At 39.7% G+C, this 21,996-nt stretch overlaps 2 protein-coding genes across 2 annotated transcripts in view; one reads left to right on the forward strand and one right to left on the reverse strand.

Annotated features, from left to right (window-relative positions):
• Nucleotides 1-21,996, reverse strand: part of LOC134789380 (FHF complex subunit HOOK interacting protein 2A-like) — a 257,350-nt gene that overhangs the window by 167,225 nt on the left and 68,129 nt on the right. The window lies entirely within an intron of this gene.
• On the forward strand, nucleotides 390-21,878 carry LOC134789747 (phosphatidylinositol 4-kinase type 2-beta). The gene is made up of 11 exons (XM_063760379.1): nucleotides 390-777; nucleotides 3,018-3,136; nucleotides 9,163-9,363; nucleotides 13,821-13,946; nucleotides 14,348-14,445; nucleotides 14,947-15,085; nucleotides 15,587-15,729; nucleotides 16,663-16,738; nucleotides 17,684-17,823; nucleotides 20,130-20,219; nucleotides 21,489-21,878. The coding sequence occupies exons 1-10, from the start codon at nucleotides 552-554 to the stop codon at nucleotides 20,215-20,217; spliced, it is 1,356 nt and encodes a 451-aa protein (XP_063616449.1). The 5' UTR covers nucleotides 390-551; the 3' UTR covers nucleotides 20,218-20,219; nucleotides 21,489-21,878.

The following is a 21,996-nucleotide window of genomic DNA, read 5'->3' on the forward strand; positions in this document are numbered from 1 at the left end:
CAAATCTTGTCAGTAGAAAAAGGCGGCAAATTTGAAAAATGTAGGCGCGAAGGGATATCGTCGAAAATTTGAATTTCACGCCTTTTTCTACTGACAAGATTTGCTTGACCGATATATATGTGTAAATATAGCGTATAGTCTGTCAAGCCATTTCCGTCAGTCAAACAACTTTGTCAGCAGAAAAAGGCGCGAAATTCAAATTTTCTAAGGGAAGTATACCTTTCGCGCCTACATTTTTTAAAATTTGTCGTTTTTTTGTACTGACGGAATGGACTTGATAATATAATTTTAACTTTATTTACTTTATAACGATTTGATATCGATTACCTTCAATACCGATTCGCTTCACTGCACTATTTAGAAAAAAAAACATTAGTCTATGCCAATTTCGTCATCTGTCAGTCGTGAATTTGTCAAATTGTCAGTGCTCTATAGTCTCTGCTTGGCTACAATGAATGAAGTGGTCGTGTTTGTGTAAATGATTGTGGAACAAAGAATTTACAAGACGAATTAAATGAGGCTCGGCAGAGTATCGCTGTTTAACATTACTCATGAGTACGGAAGAGACTCTGTTGAACCTCGATTTCGACAAGCCGCACAATCCAATTACGCTGCCGGATGACGGCGTGGTATCTCTGTCCAGTAGTGCTGAGGAGATTTGTTTAGTGCCAGAGGTCGGTTTTGAGGGCAACGTGGATTCCCCAGGGGTCAACCGGGAGTCGCAGCCGCTCCTGGGCGGCCGTGGCGACTTCGAAGTGTCCTACAACCATTTTCCAGGTAATTACGTGCTATTATCACTGACTCATGTATCCGCCTATTTATTTACCAAAAACCTAAGTTTGCGCCCACAGAACATATGGCAAGCAATCATGTTTAATTTAAATCGATGACGGTCGTTATTTTTCTAAAAATACTAGTCTGACTTCCCTGTGAGCTTTGTATGGCTTCCATACAGTCTGTTTAATTTATAATCCAATGACAATGATATATCGATAGTAAAATTGACCTTGGTTTTCTACACAGTTCCCTGAATACAAGGTGATAATAATTTGGCATTGTTTTGCTACTAAGTTTTGCATAATTATGTGTTCAACTTCATGCTACTGTAGATTCATTAGAAAAATAATGTTTACTCAGGTAACTTGAGTGAATATAGCCACAAGGTAAAGTAAAATGTCAATTTTCAGCCAACTGTAACAATTGTAGATTGTCTTTGCAGTTTTCACTTTGTTTTTATAAAATTTCTTCTACATGGATCAGCCTTTTCACTGTGGTGAGCAAATTAATTTAGAATCTCTCTGTAATGTTTATGTTTTTATTGTAAAACAAATAATACTTTGCCACTTGTTTACTCAAAACGCTATGCCATATGCTACCTGTGAAGGCTTTACAGAAATACTGAACTCTTTTTGCATGTATACCGTTACTAATTACTTTCTGTTGTAAGTTTAAATCTACTTATTTTCAACTTATGTGATTCATATTTTTTGAAAACAATGTCTTACTGCAAAATTTGACATACATATGAGTAATCTTATACAAGTTACTAAATAAGTTAATTAAATACAATGTGCAAAGTGAAAGTTCATGTTATTTGTACAAACTCTTACTTAAGTATATCTTGCAAGCTTGTTGGTTCTGATACAAAATTAACCATATTCTGATAAACTTGAATTACACATTTCAGTCCTTTATTTCATCAACTGATCATTGTTATAATTACTGTGTAATTACATTGTTCGCTTTTCAACCTCAATAAAACCCTTTGCATTCGGATTTTGAAATAGCAACTACTACCTCATCCTTCTAACTAGGTAGCCTTCTTACTAGGTAACTTAACTTTTTTTTTCGCCACAACTTTTTTCTCTGTAATCATTACTTTTGTATTTTAGAAAGAAAGACAGATAAAACATTTATAGCACATCACAATCTGTATAGTTAATTTGATTGTACTATAAATAAACAACACAAATTATATGTCAAACAGGAGCTCCTAGTCAACACATTGCCACAGCAAGCCACAGCGCTGGTTTTCAGTGGGGACCTAACTTGAAACTAAAACAATGTAGGCAGTGTTGGATTAAGCCAGCGCAGGGCCTGTAGCAAATTCTATCATGGGTTGTTTTAATTTTGTCTGAAGTGAACAAAGTGATACTTAGGTTTTTTACGGCCACAATGAGCAAGTGCGGGGGGTCCGCAAACGCGGAGCCCGTGGCATTTACTACTTTTGCCACGTGGCTAACCTGCCACTGAATGTTGGATGGCATAGGTGCATAACAATGTTAGCAACTTATCCATCCATTGAAACTGACATAGAGCGTAATTCGCCCAGTAGTCAGCTGTAGATAAAAATGCTAATTCCAATGGTCTCTGATAAACAGGTTTCACAGAATGTGTTGCTTAAAAACGAGCTCATTTATAATGAGTGTGGCAATGAAACGGTTTTATGTGTTTTAGTTAATTAAAGCCCTTTAATATGATCATGAATGTATCCATTAAGAGTGGCTCATATTTTGGTTTTAAACAGGTTGGTAGATATATTAGATATAAGTTTTGTTTATCTTTACTATACCTATAAGAAAATTGAAATAAAGATTTCATAAGTCATCATTAGAGTTGGATTGTATTACACGAACATTGAACAGGATTACTTAGTACAATTTAAGGTACTTTTATATTGTGAAGAAAACAGGATTTTTTTTTACATCATATATATTATACAAAGAAAACCAAAACATATTATAGGTCAAACATGTATCTGTAAATTAACAATAGTAAATAGTACCTACACAGATAAAACAGTATACAAACATTTTGGAAAATATACCTAATAAATTACTGCCAATATTTCAATAAAAAAATTGTTTTATCATTTAGTTTAGTTTAATATTTTTAAATTTCATTTAGTTGTTCATTTAGAATATTAAATAGAATTTAGTTAAATTGTAGCATAATAAGAATAAAGGACATATTCCATAAGTGTTATTACTATCTGTAACTCCTATTATTGTTGACAGATGACCCGCAGTTCAGTGAGCTGGTATGGCAGGCGGAGGTGGCCATCGACAACAACATTTTCCCAGAGAGGATATACCAGGGCTCCAGCGGCTCCTACTTCGTCAAGAACCCTGGTGGAGTAAGTATATTTCTTAATCTACTTCAACATTTTCCCAGAGAGGATATACCAGGGCTCCAGTGGCTCCTACTTCGTCAAGAACCCTGGTGGAGTAAGTATATGACTTCTTAATCTACTTCAACATTTTCCCAGAGAGGATATACCAGGGCTCCAGCGGCTCCTACTTCGTCAAGAACCCTGGTGGAGTAAGTATATGACTTCTTAATCTACTTCAACATATTCCCAGAGAGGATATACCAGGGCTTCAGCGGCTCCTACTTCGTCAAGAACCCTGATGGAGTAAGTATATTTCATAATGAACTTCAACATTTTCCCAGAGAGGATATACCAGGGCTCCAGCGGCTCCTACTTCGTCAAGAACCCTGGTGGAGTAAGTATATTTCATAATCTACTTCAACATTTTCCCAGAGAGGATATACCAGGGCTCCAGTGGCTCCTACTTCGTCAAGAACCCTGGTGGAGTAAGTATATGACTTCTTAATCTACTTCAACATTTTTCAACGATGTCCATGACAGGACCAACTAGGCATTAATAGTACATTTCGATGCTAGTGCGGAAAGCATGTCATTACTTCACGAGTACCGAGATAGTTTTTAATACAGCTGCGAAAAAATAAGAAAAACAACAAGTAAGGAATTCGAAAGTTCGAACTTTCGCAGTGAAAATTTTTGACATTATGAAGAGGTGTTTTTTAGGGTTCCGTACCCAAAGGGTAAAACGGGACCCTATTACTAAGACTCCGCTGTCCGTCCGTCTGTCACCAGGGGGCTGTCCATAAATTACGTCATCGATTTTTGACGATTTTGATTTTTGATTATAGGGGGGGGGGGGGCCTATAATCATCCAAAAATCATGCTTCAAATGACCCCATTTCCTCCTACTTCATGCTACCGTCATCCGATGTCCAGACCCCCCCCCCTAATTTGAAATGACGTAATTTATGAATAGCCCCCAGGCTGTATCTGACGAACCGTGATAGCTAGACAGTTGAAATTTTCACAGATACTAAAAAGTACGGAACCCTCGGTGGGCGAGTCTGACTCGCACTTGTCCGGTTTTTTTAGCTTCGATTCGACTAGAATGGATTTTGTTATTATTATAGAACCCACTTCAATTAAAGGTTTTTTTTTTCAAATGCATGTTCTATAAGACATAAACAATTGTAAATATAAACCATTGTACTATTATTACCTAAGTATCGTTATTTACGATTATTTGTGTATCGTATATTTATAAAAACAATACCTTTGCCTTATGGAAACTTAAAACATGCTTGCAGTAGGAAAAGATGCCTCTTCTTTGACAGGCGTTTCGGCAGCTATTTACGTTTAAATGAAACTAATATTAACACTCATCAATAAGTAGTCATGAATTGGAACAAGTATAAATTTAAAAAACTCGAAAACCAACTTTCTGCACGCTAAACAGCTACGTAAAGTAGCACTTTTTGAGCAACTGTATTAAAATAGTTATTTACGATACAAGTGCGGAAAAGAGGAAATTCGAAACGAGTGGCGATACATTAAAACACGACCGAAGGGAGTGTTTTAAATCGACACGAGTTGCGAATTACCTATTCGCACGTGTATCGTACAACGTTTTACAGTACATATGGCCCTTTAAACTTTTGACATCGCACGAAAAGTGCTATTTTACGCGTGCTAGTGCGGGAAAATAGGACCATATGTACTGTAAAATATATTTCGCAACCCCATTAAGGTGTCACAAAAAAACCCTAATGAGCTCTGAAAAAGTACATGTTTACACGATTTATAGGTAAAAGTGCACAGATATATTAATCCCTTTGAACTATTCACTAAATAGCCATAACCATTAATCAAACTGGTTTCTTAATTTTAATGCTCATTAGATATTAGTTGGTATTATTATTGGCGCCGGTAGCCTAATTAGAAGAAACTCCAATTTTAAAATGAGACCTAATGAGCTTTTTAGAATCGTATTATGAACACTTTAAAATATTAGAAGTTCATTCATTTAACACAGGTAAAATTTAATGTTTGTCCCTAATGCGTACATAACAGAATCTCGTTTATTTACATATAATAATTATCTTTTAAAGTTCAAAGACTGCTTCATCTATTATAGTTCATAATAAATTTCCTTTTTAACCGCCTTCATAAACCAACTATTTTAATTACTTGCCCAAATATTTAAATACCTTTCAGTACCTGCAGTGCCGGCGCGTCTAGATTGTTCGTAGGCAAGCCGTAGCTGAGTTGCCCTTCCTTTTCTTCATAAGTTTAAAGAAAATGGCCCAAGAGCCTGAATATCAGACAAGCCGATGGGAATCGAGTTCTATGGACGCTCCGCCACTGGTACCTAGTTCAATACAAATAAACTTACATGTTTTTAAACTTTTTAAGTATCCATATTTCACGATACGAGTTGAGTCACGCGGCCATCAATATGTCTGAGACTTTCTTTAAAAACTGTTATTTTATTAGAGCTCCGCGCCAAATTGTTCACGGAGCTCTTATGGGATCACTTTGGTCTTGAAAATCGGTTAAATGCGTTTTTCTTCAAGACCGGACGATGTAGGTATTTGTTTTGTTGTCTGCAATGAGCAATTTTTCCGCTTGCCAAAAATCTTCAGTGAAAATGGTTAGAATTAAAGATTTTGGTGGACAATCTTGGTGGAGAAAAAAATAGTGTACCAAAAATAAACTCTGAATAAGGAAAAACGACCTTACCTAGGAAACCTAAAGTTCAATTTCGAGCGTATGTAATTGTTAGAGTTCGCTGAAATTGCCCATCAATGTTCATCTTGACAATGATTAATGAAACAAATGAACGCGACAAGGCTATCGCATCTAGGTTGCTTAATTTGTGCGAAAAAAATAATAAACAACGTTACAGTCATGGCGATAGACTTCAAGGTTCTTTGGCAAGCGGTTATCATTATCAATCAGTAGTCCTGAGTAGTGTTGATTCAATTGCGTTAGGTATGAATTTGTATTGCATATTAATAAGCTTGTTGTCTCATCTCTTGTGGCTGTTGCACAGAAAATAGTTTCAGAGAAAAAAAAGAACCTATTTTCTTTTATGAAAAAGACTACCGTGCGTATTACAAGCTCTCATGAAACGAGCGCCAGAGGTGGTTAGAATTTATTTGTCCCTAATTACGCATAAATATATGTAGTATTAAAATAAAAAATAAAACCCTACGCTATATCCCAAAAATATCCATATTATGCCATATATGTACATCATTTTGGAAAAGTGCTGATACTTTTCAAACGACTGGGTCGATTTGTATCAGACATAGCTAAGAACCACCGCAAGGAAACTCGCTTTCACGTAAAAAACACCGCATCGAGCTACGATGCCTCAGACAGACAGACAGACATTGGTATCAAACATATAACACCCCTCTTTTTGCGCTGGGGGTTAAAAAGTAGTAGTTAAAGTTAAAAATATTAGTTTTATACAACGCGTTACATCAGCCACTGAAAGTGGGGTGGGTACTCGTTGTATAGGTCATACTGAGCATCTTTTACTATGGGACTAACCCCGAAATTGCGATAAAAAAATTGACACTCCCATAGAAGATATCAATATCAGCCAGAGGAGAGTCAATTTTTTTTCGGGATTTCGGGGTTGGTTCCATAGCAAAAGTTGCTCAGTATGTCTTAAACAACGTGTGCCCATCCCACTTTGAGTGGCTGGTGTAGCACCTTGTATAATGATGAGGAACTGTGTAGGTATTATTACCTACCCCGGTAACGTCTCAGACAGCTAACCACAACCTTCAACATACGGTTTACTTTTCCTGTGACCGTGACCGAACGCGGCTCTCCGAATACGACATTTGGTACAACACTTTAGGGTTCGTTAGTACTAGAACACTGCAAATTGGCATGGGAAAATATATCAATCGCGGACGACTTAAAAGAGACTTTCCATTTGAGTCATGGTTGTTTTCTATGTATTTAAGTATTTATATATTATATATATCGTTGTCTGAGTACCCACAACACAAGCCTTCTTGAGCTTACTGTGGGACTTTTAGTCAATCTGTGTAAGAATGTCCTATAATATTTCTTTATTTATTTTATTTATTTATTAAAACTATTAAATTTGGTACATGTTTGGGGTATTTGGGGTTGAGCTTTTGATCGCAAATAAGTTATTTCTTATTAGGGCCCGTCCAGAAATCATGTGATCATATTTGGCCTGACTTTTGACCGTGATGACTTCTCAGACAAGTTATGACTACGGAACCCTACACTGAGCAAGTGAGCATGACCCGACATGCCGTTGGTCGGTTTTTTTATGTGCTAACACATTTAGATACTGTAGAATACACATAATCTGCTCTTATTCATACTATATGCAAATCTGGTCCATACCAGTTTCGCGTTGAATTGGAGCATAGATAAATATTCCGACGCGGGGTTAAGGGGACTTCGAGAATGGTTCCCTTATTTGGTGTGTCGGAAACAAAATGTTACTTACTTTATTCCTTCTTGCCCTTTGGTCTAGTTTTAAGGTCAGGCCATTGACATCTTAGGTACTTCACCCCTTTTTACAAGCTTTTTATTAACTTGCAATGTATCCATGTATATAGCTTAATGTATATAGATATGTAATTTGATTCCAATGAAGCTGAAAATTTGCATACATATGTGAGTTGGGTGACATATGAAATATTATGGTACCATTGAGCTGATCTGATGATGGAGACAGGAGGTGGCCATAGCACTTGATATGATAAGGCAACGAAACCTAATTGTGTTTGGGGTTTTTAGAATTGTCTCGATGTGTATTAGTTGCCTGTGGAAAGAAAAGTACAGTCAGCGATAACGATAAAAGCATGTACTTACCAAAAATGAAATTTTTGTCAAAAACATATGTGACGTTCTACGGGAAAAGGTACCTTATGGCGGCTGGCGCTTACGTCGCATAGCGCCGCAATAATATTGGAGCGGCGTTAATAATAGCGTAAGCGCCAACCGCCATAAGGTACCTTTACCCGTGAGACGTCACATAATCTGAATTTAGGTATACAAGCGTGGTATAGGCAGCAATAATACTACTTAAGTATAAAAAGTTTACGTAGGAGTAGTCTCGTAAGAATCGAGGTATCGTGTCGCGAACCCTTTTGATAATTCATAACAAAATGCGTCATCTTATATACCCTTTTATTACGCAATATAATACCTCGTTTAATATACAATACATACTAGTCAAATATATCTTTCATGTTGTGACGCATGAATAGGTATGATACTTTTAAATGATTCGTTCTGAAGTATTCTTCCTCTTCAACCTAGCGTTTTCCCAGCCTAGCGCCAGGGTCCGCTTTCCTGCTCAATCTTCTCCACCTTTCCCGGTCTTCGGCATCCTGATTTGTTCTGAAGTAACAGAAATAAATATGTAATGGTATATTGCTTAATGGAAAATGCCGTAGATACTCTAGATATTATACGAGAAATACATCAAGGACAAAACACAGCAGAAGTCGCCGTTATCGTCATACAATTTGCATCGTAAACTGTGCGTCCCACGACTAAACACCAGCGTGGGCGATTCCTTAAACGCGATTATATTACGCGGATTTTATTACAATTCTCTAAATTAACCAACAAAACGTAAGAATAGCATTAGAATTTAAGTCGCTTAACTTCAAACTCGGGTTAATCCATATGATTATATGTCAGATTATGCGATATTGGTATTAAGAAAAGGTAATAGGGTTGATATTTGCTGAGAGAGTCGAATGGATTTACCCGAGTTTGAAGTTAAGCGTCACATTTAGGTATTTGTCTCCATGCCACTTTTTAACAACAAGCCCACACCAGTTGACCACAAGCTTTAAGGTAAGATTAGACTACGACACTATACACGGTACAATCAGTATATACTCCTAGTATCTCTGTACGAACGCGAGTGTTAGATTATAGACACTCACGTTCATACAGAGACACTAGGTCTATACACTGAGTGTACCGTGTATAGTGTTGTAGTCTAAACTTACCTTTTACCTATTTCTCTCTTCTTACAGAAAATAATAGGCGTATTCAAACCAAAAGACGAGGAGCCGTACGGCCGGCTAAATCCAAAATGGACGAAATGGATGCACAAGCTCTGCTGCCCCTGCTGCTTCGGGAGGTCCTGTCTGATCCCCAACCAGGGGTACCTCTCGGAGGCCGGCGCGAGTCTCGTCGACACCAAGATTGGACTCAAAATCGTGCCAAAAACTAGGGTAAGTGCGCAATGTGTAACAAAACAATTTATAGAAAATAATGGGAGTATTCAAACTTATAGAACAGGAAGTGAACGAAATAGATGCATATGTGTAGCTTTGGTAAGTCCCGTCTGTTCCCTAACCGCGGAATATTATATAGGTACATCACAATAAATTATGAAAGAAATATACTTGGTTAGGGATACTTACACTCTCTGGGCCGCTTGCGCGTTCCATGGTTAGCCAACTAGGAGTTAACCGTCTAAACTGGGAGCTAACAGTACAGTTTAACCCTGTATACACAGTTAACTCCGAGATAGTTGGCTAACCCTGGAAGCAACCCTGGCGCAAGTTTATTTATTATTATTTATTAGGGTTCCGTACCCAAAGGGTAAAACGGGACCCTATTACTAAGACTTCGCTGTCCGTCCGTCCGTCCGTCCGTCCGTCCGTCCGTCCGTCCGTCCGTCTGTCACCAGGCTGTATCTCACGAACCGTGATAGCTAGACAGTTGAAATTTTCACAGATGATGTATTTCTGTTGCCGCTATAACAACAAATACTAAAAACAGAATAAAATAAAGATTTAAATGGGGCTCCCATACAACAAACGTGATTTTTGACCAAAGTTAAGCAACGTCGGGAGTGGTCAGTATTTGGATGGGTGACCGTTTTTTTTTTTGCTTTTTTTTTGTTTTTTTTTTTGCATTATGGTACGGAACCCTTCGTGCGCGAGTCCGACTCGCACTTGCCCGGTTTTATATTTATTTATTTATTACATGCTCGCTTTCCATTAAACTAAACATGTCTATTACGTTTAGGTTAATTTCCTTGTTATGACCAGGGATCGTACATTTTCCAGCATTTTTGGTGCACGAAGTGTTCTTAACGGAATTTGTATAAATAATTTCAACCCTAATGATTAATTAGCGTTTATTACGTTGATATTAACCTTAATTTACCATTTCAGTTGAAATTATCTATACCAATTCCGTTAACACCACGCGAATCGATTTGGTGCAGCGGAGTGGTGTTAACGGAATTGGTATAAATAATTTCAACCCTAATGATTAATTAGCGCTAGTTACGTTAATATTAACCTTAATTTACCATTTCAGTTGAAATTATCTATACCAATTCCGTTAACACCACTCTGCTGCACCAAAAATGCTGGAAAATGTACTATCACTGGTTATGACTGTCGAGGGACATAACTTTGTTTTACCTACATTAACAAACATCGGATTCTAGGGGGCAAATTGTACGACGGGATCCCAATCCGTCATACAATTTGCCCCCTAGAATCCGATGTATGAATGTACTATGATTTCATTGACTGTATGAAGTCATTATATTTTATCTCCGGGCGTTATTGGACTCTAATATACATAGTAATAAATCAATAATTGCACAATATTTACACACTACTAAATAAAAAATTCTAAAATGGGTTGTGTAATAAACTGATCGCTTTAGAAGCCTTAACTGGTGGGCTACGAACGAACAAAAGGCTCCGAGCGAATTCGCCTGACGCCGAAGTCTACAGCGCCAAAACGACCGCCGTACATTTGTGGCAAATAAGTACACATACGGCGTACGGCACTGACAATGATATTAGCTTTTCTAGTACAACATTTTAGCTTAGCTCAGAAACTTTCGAATAGGCACAGGTGTAGTGCATAAATGTTTCCATCGTATTTTCTCACTTCTCAGAAACGTTCGTATTTTTCATGGTACATCCGTCAATCTCAGTCCTTTTTCTACTGAGACTGACTGAAATAGCAAGACACGTTCGTACGTTTCCGTGAAAATACGATGGAAAATAATTATGCACTACTGTATGCGAATATTACCGCGATATACCAAGAGTTCGCGCCTCAGAAATACTGGGCTCAATACTACGTCAAACTCCCTTTACATGGCTTCCAATACGTCTCCATGAAGTTACGAAGTTTCCTATACGTCATCGTTATATCGGCGCCGTGGAATTCAATACCTACACTACCGGCACGCAAGTCTGACACGAAATCTCAATTTGACCCGATTATGTTACAATCTCGTGACATCACAGGGAACAGAAGTATCACTTTGCGCACATATATATTTATATTGAGGTTTTTTTACGCTGCACTCCGAAGGAAACATGGGTAAGGTTACATACGTCTTTAAAAACATAAGCCCTTTCGCGTAATTTAACTGTATCTTCTGCTTACCTTATCTGTTTACGTGATGAATTTACGTAAAAAAGCGCGATAAAATAATTGTTTGTAAAAAAATACGGTATAGGTATTATTTTTCAAACTTTATGGGTACGCTGACAGGTGTCATCTCCATATAATTTATAACTTAAAAATACTAAAGTGAACTCATGTGCATCAAATATAAATGGTATAAGTACCTATAGATAAAATATGAAACATGAAATACACTTTGACCACAATATCTGTGAAAGCGAATTGTTTTATTAATCGCAGCGCACACCCAGCCGCTTTTTTCTGGGCTGAACGCACGGTTTTCTTGTACCAATTTATATCATCATTCTCTTGCCCTTGTCCCATTCAGTTGGGGTCGTTTTTTTTAGGTAATTTATATCTTAGGTAGATATCTCGTGTGTTTGTTGTATTTCTTTTATGTCTGAGCTGAGTCATATCTTTGTGAAGTGGCCTAGCTGATATTTTTGTAGCTGTATCTCACGTCGCCTGCGGTTTATTGTTGAGCGCGTTTCCTTCATGTAAGCTCGGGCTTTCTAGCTGATTCTAGGTCAGCTTGGCTGAGTCTAGGTAGGTAGGTTTTGTTTATACGAACATCTATATTGTTTAAAACTTAATATCAAGCAGATTGTGCGTCTGATTGGCCTTGTGTTTATCATAATAGCATATATCATAGGACGCTACTAGCGTCCTGTAGGTTTATGGGTCACATATAGTATAGGTACAGCTTTTAAAACAAATTTTGTCAGTCCCATGGACAAAAGATAACAGGAGTTACAAGTTAGGTATATTTTTAAATCTGCACACGACCCAAGGAGTAGGTAAACATAAGTGATCAATGGGAAAATTAGGTGTTTTATAGCCCTTAACTTTGGATATCCGTGAACCTAACTGCCGTGTGTGACCCTACCCTAATACATATTGTGTAGGTACATGTTTTAAATTTAATCATTTTATACGTCGAGCAAAGTACCACCTATATCCATAAATTAGGCTTTATTTTATTATGGTACTTCCCATACGCAGGAAGGCTTTCTTGCCGGGTCTGGCGCTGACTAATTTGGACGTCTGCCGATGACGCATACGTTGCGTCACGGCATACGATCCTTGCATTAGTAATCGCGCGAGCGCCGACATACAGATCGATACGCGCATTGTTTATAATGCTTATCGGTTAACGTGACTGATAGCCGCAATCAGAGCAGACATACCTAATATTACTTATAGGTAGTATTGGTGCAAAGTAGGCTACTGTCTACGCGATTTAGAGCTTTTAAAGCTATTTCAAAATGAATGGAGTCGTCTTTGGCGTGTGCTTGTTTTACGATTCAATCAGATTAACCTTTCGTATGCCTTGTCCCGTATCCGTACCACACAATTTGGACTGTAAGTTACAATCTCAAGGTTATTAATTCAGTAGCTAATCTTTGACAAAGGCATACGAAGGGTAGACGAAGATTTTTACATTTTTAGTCCCTGAATATCAATGGAGATGCACATTTCGTGCTTATTGCAGATAAATGGTCGATTGTGTATAACATTTTTGGATTTAAATTTTTTTAAATATTATAATGATATAACTAAATATTTATTCAGTCTTGAGAAAACCATTTAGTTTTGGTTATTTTTTACTCGCGACGGAGAAACGCAGACGGCGTGTATACGTTCAGGGTGAGAGACTGATTGAGTGTTTGTTCACACGGATCAATTTTCCCAATTGTCGCCAAAACGGATGACCCAATTAAGCTGCGGATTTGTGTAGCTGTTATATTTTATCGTGGGTTTTTAAATACAGAATGATGTCCTATATTTCTGATGATGGAAACCGAATGTGGACATGGGAATCATGTGATAAAGCAACGCATACTCGTTGCGTTTGGGTATGTTAGAATTGCCACAGCGACTATTGAAAGTTTGAAAGGAAAATATCGTTGACAATAAAATCTTGTATCAAAAATTCTCTTTTTAGGGTTCCGTGCCCAAAGGGTAAACGCAGGACTCTGTTACCAAGATTTCACTGTCCGTCTGTCTGTCACCAGGCTGCATCTCGTGAACCGTGATAGTGGATAGCACTAGACAGTTGAAATTTTCACAGATGAATGTATTTCTGTTCTGTTGCTGTTATAACAATAAATACTAAAAACTTTTTTCCCGTTTTTTGTGTAATGGTACCGAACCCTTCGTGCGCGAGTCCGACTCGCACTAGTCCGGTTTTTTTTACTTATTATGCTGCCGTCCAATTCCAAATATTTGCTAATGATTGCAGGTGGTGAAGCTGGTTTCGGAAACGTTCAACTACTTACGGATAGACCGGGAGCGGTCGCGGCTCAAACGAGCCATCACCGAGCAGTTCCCTAACCTGCGGTTCAACAGGATGGGCCTCCCGCCTAAGGTAACATATGTATAGCAAAGCAACAAAGTAGTCGTTTTTCAACATGTGGGTCGCAGCTCCCTAGGGAGCCGCAATAACCATATTATCCTCCTAAAACCCCGCGTACAAATTTGTGTACATATTCCACTAACTAAGGGATCTAAATTCAAAAACAAATACATAACATACAGACTACAAAATAACAAAAAAATACAGGCTACTAAAAGCTGAGAGTATGTAATCCGAAAAAAAATTGCGTGTCATAAATAAAGGTAAAAACAACGTTATGCTAACGTTATACATACTTGTAGGTTGTTTATATGGGGCAGTGAGGGAACATCAAACAATATAAAATATATGTTTTTCCTAGCAACTACGGTAATATTTTCAAGATTAAATAGAACCTGTTTGTGTTTTTCCAGGCGGGATCATTCCAGCTGTTTGTGGAGGGCTACAAGGACGCGGACTACTGGCTGCGGCGCTTCGAGCAGGACCCGCCGCCCGCGCACGTCATGAGGAAGTTAGTGTTTCACGTTACGTCGAAATTACGCATTTGCTCTGTGACAGACGTTCCGTTCATTCAAAACCTAGTAGACTTATCTAGAATATTTGAAAATACGGAATAGCGTAGTGGTAATTTCAGTAAATGGAATTTGGTCTAAAGTTGCGTCCAAATTTAGCGATTATGCGTATATCGGGTCCCTAACGTAGGTATCCACTTTTCTGTACAATATGGTGGGTACTTAGTTGGGGCACCGACCGTAGGTACTACGGTACCCCTCTTTCGCTTTCGCGGCATATTCGATCGACCGGGTCACATCTTAATTTAGATAACGTTAATAGAACGATAAAATCGAAACATTGATAAAAACACTATCTGGGCATTGACTTATATATAAAGACAGGCCTTACGGGCACTAAGAATGGTACTAGAACAGCGGTGTCACTCATGAATTCGAGCCAATCGTGCAGTCTAACGCAACTAGTGACGATCAATCGCGTTGTGGTGTGTCAATTTCAGATTCCAGCTACAGTTCGAACGGCTTGTCGTGTTAGACTACATCATAAGGAACACGGATCGTGGCAACGACAACTGGTTGATCAAATACGACGCGCCGCAGGTCACGCCGCGAGGAGATATCGACATGACCGACCCTAGCGTAAGTTACATCATTACTACAACATACATACATACATACATACAGTGTGGAAAGATAAGTCGGGCCCTGGAGGCCCTGGAGGGAAACTACCTTAAATTTAGGGATTTAAGGTAGTTTCCCTCCAGGGCCCGACTTATCTTTCCACCTTGTATAGTCACGCCTATTCGCGGAGGAGAAGGAGAGGCGGATTTCCACTTGCTACGATTCTGACATACCTCTTTCGCTTCCTTTACTTTCATAACATTCCTCATACACGCTCGCCGGTTACTACAACATAAGGGTGATATTCCACATGTCCAATTTCTATTTCTTTGTCCAATGTGTATTGCGTCTCACATTTTGCTTAATGGGAGAGTGAGACGCAATGACATTGGAATTGGACAGATGGAATACACCCTAAGGAATACAGGCTCAAAAATTCGTTGACAAAGGTTTTTACTGCGACATTTTGTTGATGATTTAATGGTTTTTTTTTAATTATAATTTTGCTTGATCTTGCAGAATTGGCAGACGCCGGAAGTGTCGATAGCGGCCATCGACAACGGTCTGGCATTTCCGTTCAAGCACCCCGACTCGTGGCGAGCCTACCCCTACCACTGGGCCTGGCTGCCGCAGGCCAAGCTGCCTTTCTCGCAGGAGACCAAGTGAGTCCACTCTCAAATGTTTTAATATACTGCACTTTAAGTATTATCAGGCAGCGGTCGGCAACCTTTTAGCAGCCAAGGGCCACATAGTAGTTAACGAAGTGGACGCGGGCCGCACTTTGCTAACATTTATTTATGACTTTATCAGACATTGTCGTTTGTCAACATTTTTTTTCTTATATAACTTATCTATTCATATATACATATGTATGGTACAAAAACATGCCAAATAAAACAAAAAATAAAAACAACTTAAAATTACAATTAGACTAAATACAAACTATTCTAAAATACAGTCAACATTACATACAAAATAGCCAGGGAGGCTCGCGGGCCGCAAGTGAGAGGTTCGCGGGCCGCCTGTTGCCGACCACTGTTACAAGGTAAAGTGATTAGACAAAGGATCGGCCGCACCAACTGCTTAACCGTATGACCGCCACAGACGCGACGGTACAATTGAATATTAAATTTCATGAATTCCAATTAGGTTTACGACGGCGCGTTCAAAGGGTTAAAATTATAATTAAATACTAAGTAAGCTTTCGACATTCTGTAAATAACATTCAATCATAGCTAAATTATGCATGTTGTTTTCTTTTCTCAAGTAAGTGAATTATTGTTATTCTTTTGAGAAATAAAGACTTTAAACCGAACATTCGACTTTAATGTTTATAAAGTATTTTGAATGTAACAGTTTTGAATTATTCAAGGTTAGTTACACTAGACTTATATCGACCGGGATATGGACCGAGATTACCTTTTGTATTGTTTTCGAGCTCCCGATATTTCTAAGTCTAGTATTTTGGATGTGCCAGCCCATAAAGTTATGAAAAAATGCTCAGTGCTAAAAAAATTCACGCATGAAATGGGCGTATAACCTCGTGTGTCTTAAAAAAGGTTGTAACTATCTTAAATATTGTATCATTGTTTCAGAGAGCTAGTACTTCCGTTATTATCAGACATGAACTTCGTCCAGGAACTATGTGATGAATTAAATTTATTATTCAAAGTAAGTATAATCTCGAAAAATTATAACATTCATTCCATATAAACTATTTAAATAATTTCATAATCATATCATTTTATGCTCCTATATTAATATACCAGTAAAATAAATTTCGTAAAAAAATTCCCCTCTCAACCAATTCATCTGCAAAGTATCTCAATATTACACGAGCTTACAGCTCGGCCACGACATCGAGCGACTTGCGACGGCGGTAGCGATAACCACAGGTTGGAGCGAAAGGTCCGATCGCTGTGTCACGCTCCAACCTATGGTTATCGCTGCCGCCGTCGCAAGTCGCTCGATAACGTGGCCGAGCCATTAGTAATGACTATCAGGATATCCATACTTATTTACCATCGTCTACTCAACGATGTTAACTGACAATCATGCGCTGGGCCCACTGGGGTTTTGGTGCGGTAATGATTTCATGCATTTATAACCAAACTATAAATTAACACATTCACTGTCCCAATCTGAATTGTCAACCTTACGGCTCTGTAATAGAGGCTTCTCGTGACCCATACATTGGACACGGACAGTGAACGTGTTAAAAATAGGTGGTATGCTGCAAATATGCATACATTTTTTTAAAATAGTTTCTGTTTTTACAAGTGCGTTGCCGGCATTTAAGATGGGAGTACGTTCTTTTCTTGAAGGTTTGAAGGTTGTACTCGTATCGGTCTGGAAGTACTGCGGACGACAGTTCACAGTTTAGCGTAGACGTAATCTTGGATATTTATGAGAGGATAGTTATAAGCAATACAGGCGTGGCTCACTCCTCGTCCCTCTTTGGTGTCTAGCAGTAGTAGTTGCCGCGCACCGCTACGGACCTGCTCGCGCTTGCGGTCATATCTGTCGTAATAGACGCGTTTTGTTAGAGAGTGAACCTTCTGTACCTAGTACTATTTTTTATTCTGTGGTAATACATAATTGTATTGTGTGTTACAGCAAGACAAAGGGTTCGACAAGGGTCTGTTCGAGCGGCAGATGTCCGTGATGCGCGGCCAGGTGCTCAACCTCACGCAGGCACTCAAGGACAACAAGAGCCCCGTGCAGCTGGTGCAGATGCCCGCCGTCATCGTGGAGAGGTAACATCAACATTCAGCAAGACAAAGGGTTCGACAAGGGTCTGTTCGAGCGGCAGATGTCCGTGATGCGCGGCCAGGTGCTCAACCTCACGCAGGCACTCAAGGACAACAAGAGCCCCGTGCAGCTGGTGCAGATGCCCGCCGTCATCGTGGAGAGGTAACATCAACATTCAGCAAGACAAAGGGTTCGACAAGGGTCTGTTCGAGCGGCAGATGTCCGTGATGCGCGGCCAGGTGCTCAACCTCACGCAGGCACTCAAGGACAACAAGAGCCCCGTGCAGCTGGTGCAGATGCCCGCCGTCATCGTGGAGAGGTAACATCAACATTCAGCAAGACAAAGGGTTCGACAAGGGTCTGTTCGAGCGGCAGATGTCCGTGATGCGCGGCCAGGTGCTCAACCTCACGCAGGCACTCAAGGACAACAAGAGCCCCGTGCAGCTGGTGCAGATGCCCGCCGTCATCGTGGAGAGGTAACATCAACATTCAGCAAGACAAAGGGTTCGACAAGGGTCTGTTCGAGCGGCAGATGTCCGTGATGCGCGGCCAGGTGCTCAACCTCACGCAGGTGCTCAAGGACAACAAGAGCCCCGTGCAGCTGGTGCAGATGCCCGCCGTCATCGTGGAGAGGTAACATCAACATTCAGCAAGACAAAGGGTTCGACAAGGGTCTGTTCGAGCGGCAGATGTCCGTGATGCGCGGCCAGGTGCTCAACCTCACGCAGGCGCTCAAGGACAACAAGAGCCCCGTGCAGCTGGTGCAGATGCCCGCCGTCATCGTGGAGAGGTAACATCAACATTCAGCAAGACAAAGGGTTCGACAAGGGTCTGTTCGAGCGGCAGATGTCCGTGATGCGCGGCCAGGTGCTCAACCTCACGCAGGCACTCAAGGACAACAAGAGCCCCGTGCAGCTGGTGCAGATGCCCGCCGTCATCGTGGAGAGGTAACATCAACATTCAGCAAGACAAAGGGTTCGACAAGGGTCTGTTCGAGCGGCAGATGTCCGTGATGCGCGGCCAGGTGCTCAACCTCACGCAGGCACTCAAGGACAACAAGAGCCCCGTGCAGCTGGTGCAGATGCCCGCCGTCATCGTGGAGAGGTAACATCAACATTCAGCAAGACAAAGGGTTCGACAAGGGTCTGTTCGAGCGGCAGATGTCCGTGATGCGCGGCCAGGTGCTCAACCTCACGCAGGCACTCAAGGACAACAAGAGCCCCGTGCAGCTGGTGCAGATGCCCGCCGTCATCGTGGAGAGGTAACATCAACATTCAGCAAGACAAAGGGTTCGACAAGGGTCTGTTCGAGCGGCAGATGTCCGTGATGCGCGGCCAGGTGCTCAACCTCACGCAGGCGCTCAAGGACAACAAGAGCCCCGTGCAGCTGGTGCAGATGCCCGCCGTCATCGTGGAGAGGTCATATTAACATACATTTGCACCATCCCACTAACCCGAGGTTAACCGGTTAAACCGTTAACCTAGTCAGTGGGGAGACACTCCTGGCTTCGGGCAAACACGGCTCCGTTCGGCTCAGCATTCTTCGAGCAATTATTAGGGTTGACACAACTTGACGTCCCATCGCGTGCACGACCACAGATAAGATTATTACTTGAATTCTGACTACCCTGAATAGTCGAAAGGGATAGTGCCATAAGTTACAAAGGGATATCATGATCCGAACCCAGGGTTGTGGAATGGTGCAAGTGGCGCCTAGGGATATTAACCCTTTGACCGCCATAGACGTCAACTGACGCAGGCGGCTACAGCCCAATATCAACCATAGTGCATTCCGACAAGGTTCACAATGACGCGCCGCGCACGATAGGCGTCGCGTTTAAAGAATTAAACCCCTTGAGTCCCACGGACGCCATATCTCGTCTGCAATGACAATCAAAATTCGACTTTAAATTTATAACCTCAAGGTCGTTTTTCGGCTGGTAAATTTAGACTACAGGGATTAAATCTTAAACGCTGCCCATCATCAGAATAAGCTGATATAATTTCGTAGCCATTCAATCAATCCTTAGCTTGAATAATGTAATAATTATTAATATTCTCAGGGAGTCGCTTTAATTCCTGACTTCACTCATAATTCTACACTAGAATTCCTCGCTACGCCCAGGATTCTATGCAGAAATTTAGCGCTATGCTCTGGATTAAAAAAATTGAACAGGCATGATATTTTTCAGCAAACTATTGCCTACACCACAAGCAACCACCTACACCAAAAGCAAGCGAATGCTTGGGCGATGTTTTTGTGTTTTGTAATACAATCTTTACAATATACTAATGTATTGTTTTGTTTCCAGGTCCAAAAGCGGGTCGACGTCGTCGCGGTTCTTCGACTCGTTCCAGCAGCGCTTCCAGCACAAGTCACCTTTCTTCTCCTGGTGGTAGCGGTGAGTTCACATAACACTATTTTCCTTAAAACTTATCAAACTTCCTTTAAATTTTGTCTTTTTCTAAAGAACTTCTAAAGGCCGGAAATAAATAATTTCAGTTCAAAGACATGTCACAAACAATTATCAACTGCTTCTTAGACTTGACACGTCTGTAAATATCGCTAAAAAGATCTATAACAAAACAAAAGTCGTCATATTTGCTTCGAATAGGGAATATTACGCAATACTCTGAGTAGAGGGCATCACTAGGCCAATCACATGGCCTACCGTGAAACACTACAATCGAAAGTTCGGTTTCTGCCTCTCTATCACTCTTGCCTATTCGATCGATAAAGAGGCAGATAAAGAAATTTCGATTTTCGCGTTTCGCCTTAGGCCACTTGTAAATAAACCGCCTTGATGCATCAATGTCATAGTGAAAACTTTTCAAAAAAACTGTTTAAGGCCTAGTATGTATAAGTTACTCTATGGTTTACTAAACAAATTGCTCCTGCACTCTGGCGGCAGAATATTGCAGTAATACTCCCTATTGGATAGCTAATTTAGATCACGCTGTACAGCCCCATACATAACGCGGTAACTCTGTCTGCCAAAAGTTGAAGTTTGACAATTTTGTTACTACAAAATATATGACGTCATGCAGCTCCATCTTCTTAGCTGTCAAACTCGGGACTTGTTTTTTTTCGTAGAGTATAGGTACTCATATAACCGGATCCCTATCTTTGACATAATTATTGAAAATCATAATGTAATGATTGTCAGATTACCTTTACCTTATTTTAGGTATTTAGGAGACCTTTAGTCATAATTCTGAAACTCTATAGATATAGTTGTTTTTTTTTAGCATTAGAAAGAACTCCACAGAAGCAAGCGTGCAGTTTTTATCAGGCTCTTTAATTGGTAATAATTATTGAATTATCTAATGTAGCATAGTCAATACATATAATTTACTTCAAATTATTACTGTTAAAAGTGCCGGTATTGGAACCACAAGCTTACTTCTGCGAAGTTCTTTCTAATGCTAAAAAAAACGAACTATAGGTTAGGTTTGTTTTATGGCAATCCTGAAAAGTTACGTGTTTCTGAGAAAAACCAAATTATGACTAACGACGGACAAACAATACATTATGACTTAAAACTTTATGGGAAACAATAGAGACACTCATATTACACATTTAATGAATTTATAATGTACAATTTGAAAATAACAAATTAGAACTAATTTACTTGTACTGTTCTTATTCCAATATACGTTCTTTTTTTCAGACCTAAACAAATGGTGATAATACGTGGTGAAGCTAATAGTAAAACAATTGTATGTATATTTATGTATGTTCATGTAAATTAGTGCATATTAATATAAATTAGGTACTGCTGGATTTGTGTAACTTAATTTATGCTATAATTTTATATCTACTTAAAAATGTCAAACTTGTATACATTGGCTCGGTGCCTCTCCTTTGACTTGAATATTGGTTTCCTAATGGGCCCCGTAGACAACGTGCCAATCGCTAACGCTACGTAGCGAACGAAACGCAACTGTCACTGTCACATTAATATGGAAGAGTGATAGAGACACAAAGCGATTTGATAGCGAAGCGCAAGCGACTGTCACCTTGGCTAGGCCGGATGGTTATTTCATTTGTGATAGGTTCACTAAACTACTAAATAAATAAATACTAACCCCCTCATTCATAAACGTTTACTAAAGTTGACAAGCCGATAATAATCGTTTGTCCCTCTCCGACGTATTGGTATGATGGAAAGGGACAAA

The sequence above is a fragment of the Cydia splendana genome, chromosome 1 (genome assembly GCF_910591565.1).
Source record: "Cydia splendana chromosome 1, ilCydSple1.2, whole genome shotgun sequence".
Lineage (NCBI taxonomy): Eukaryota > Metazoa > Arthropoda > Insecta > Lepidoptera > Tortricidae > Cydia > Cydia splendana.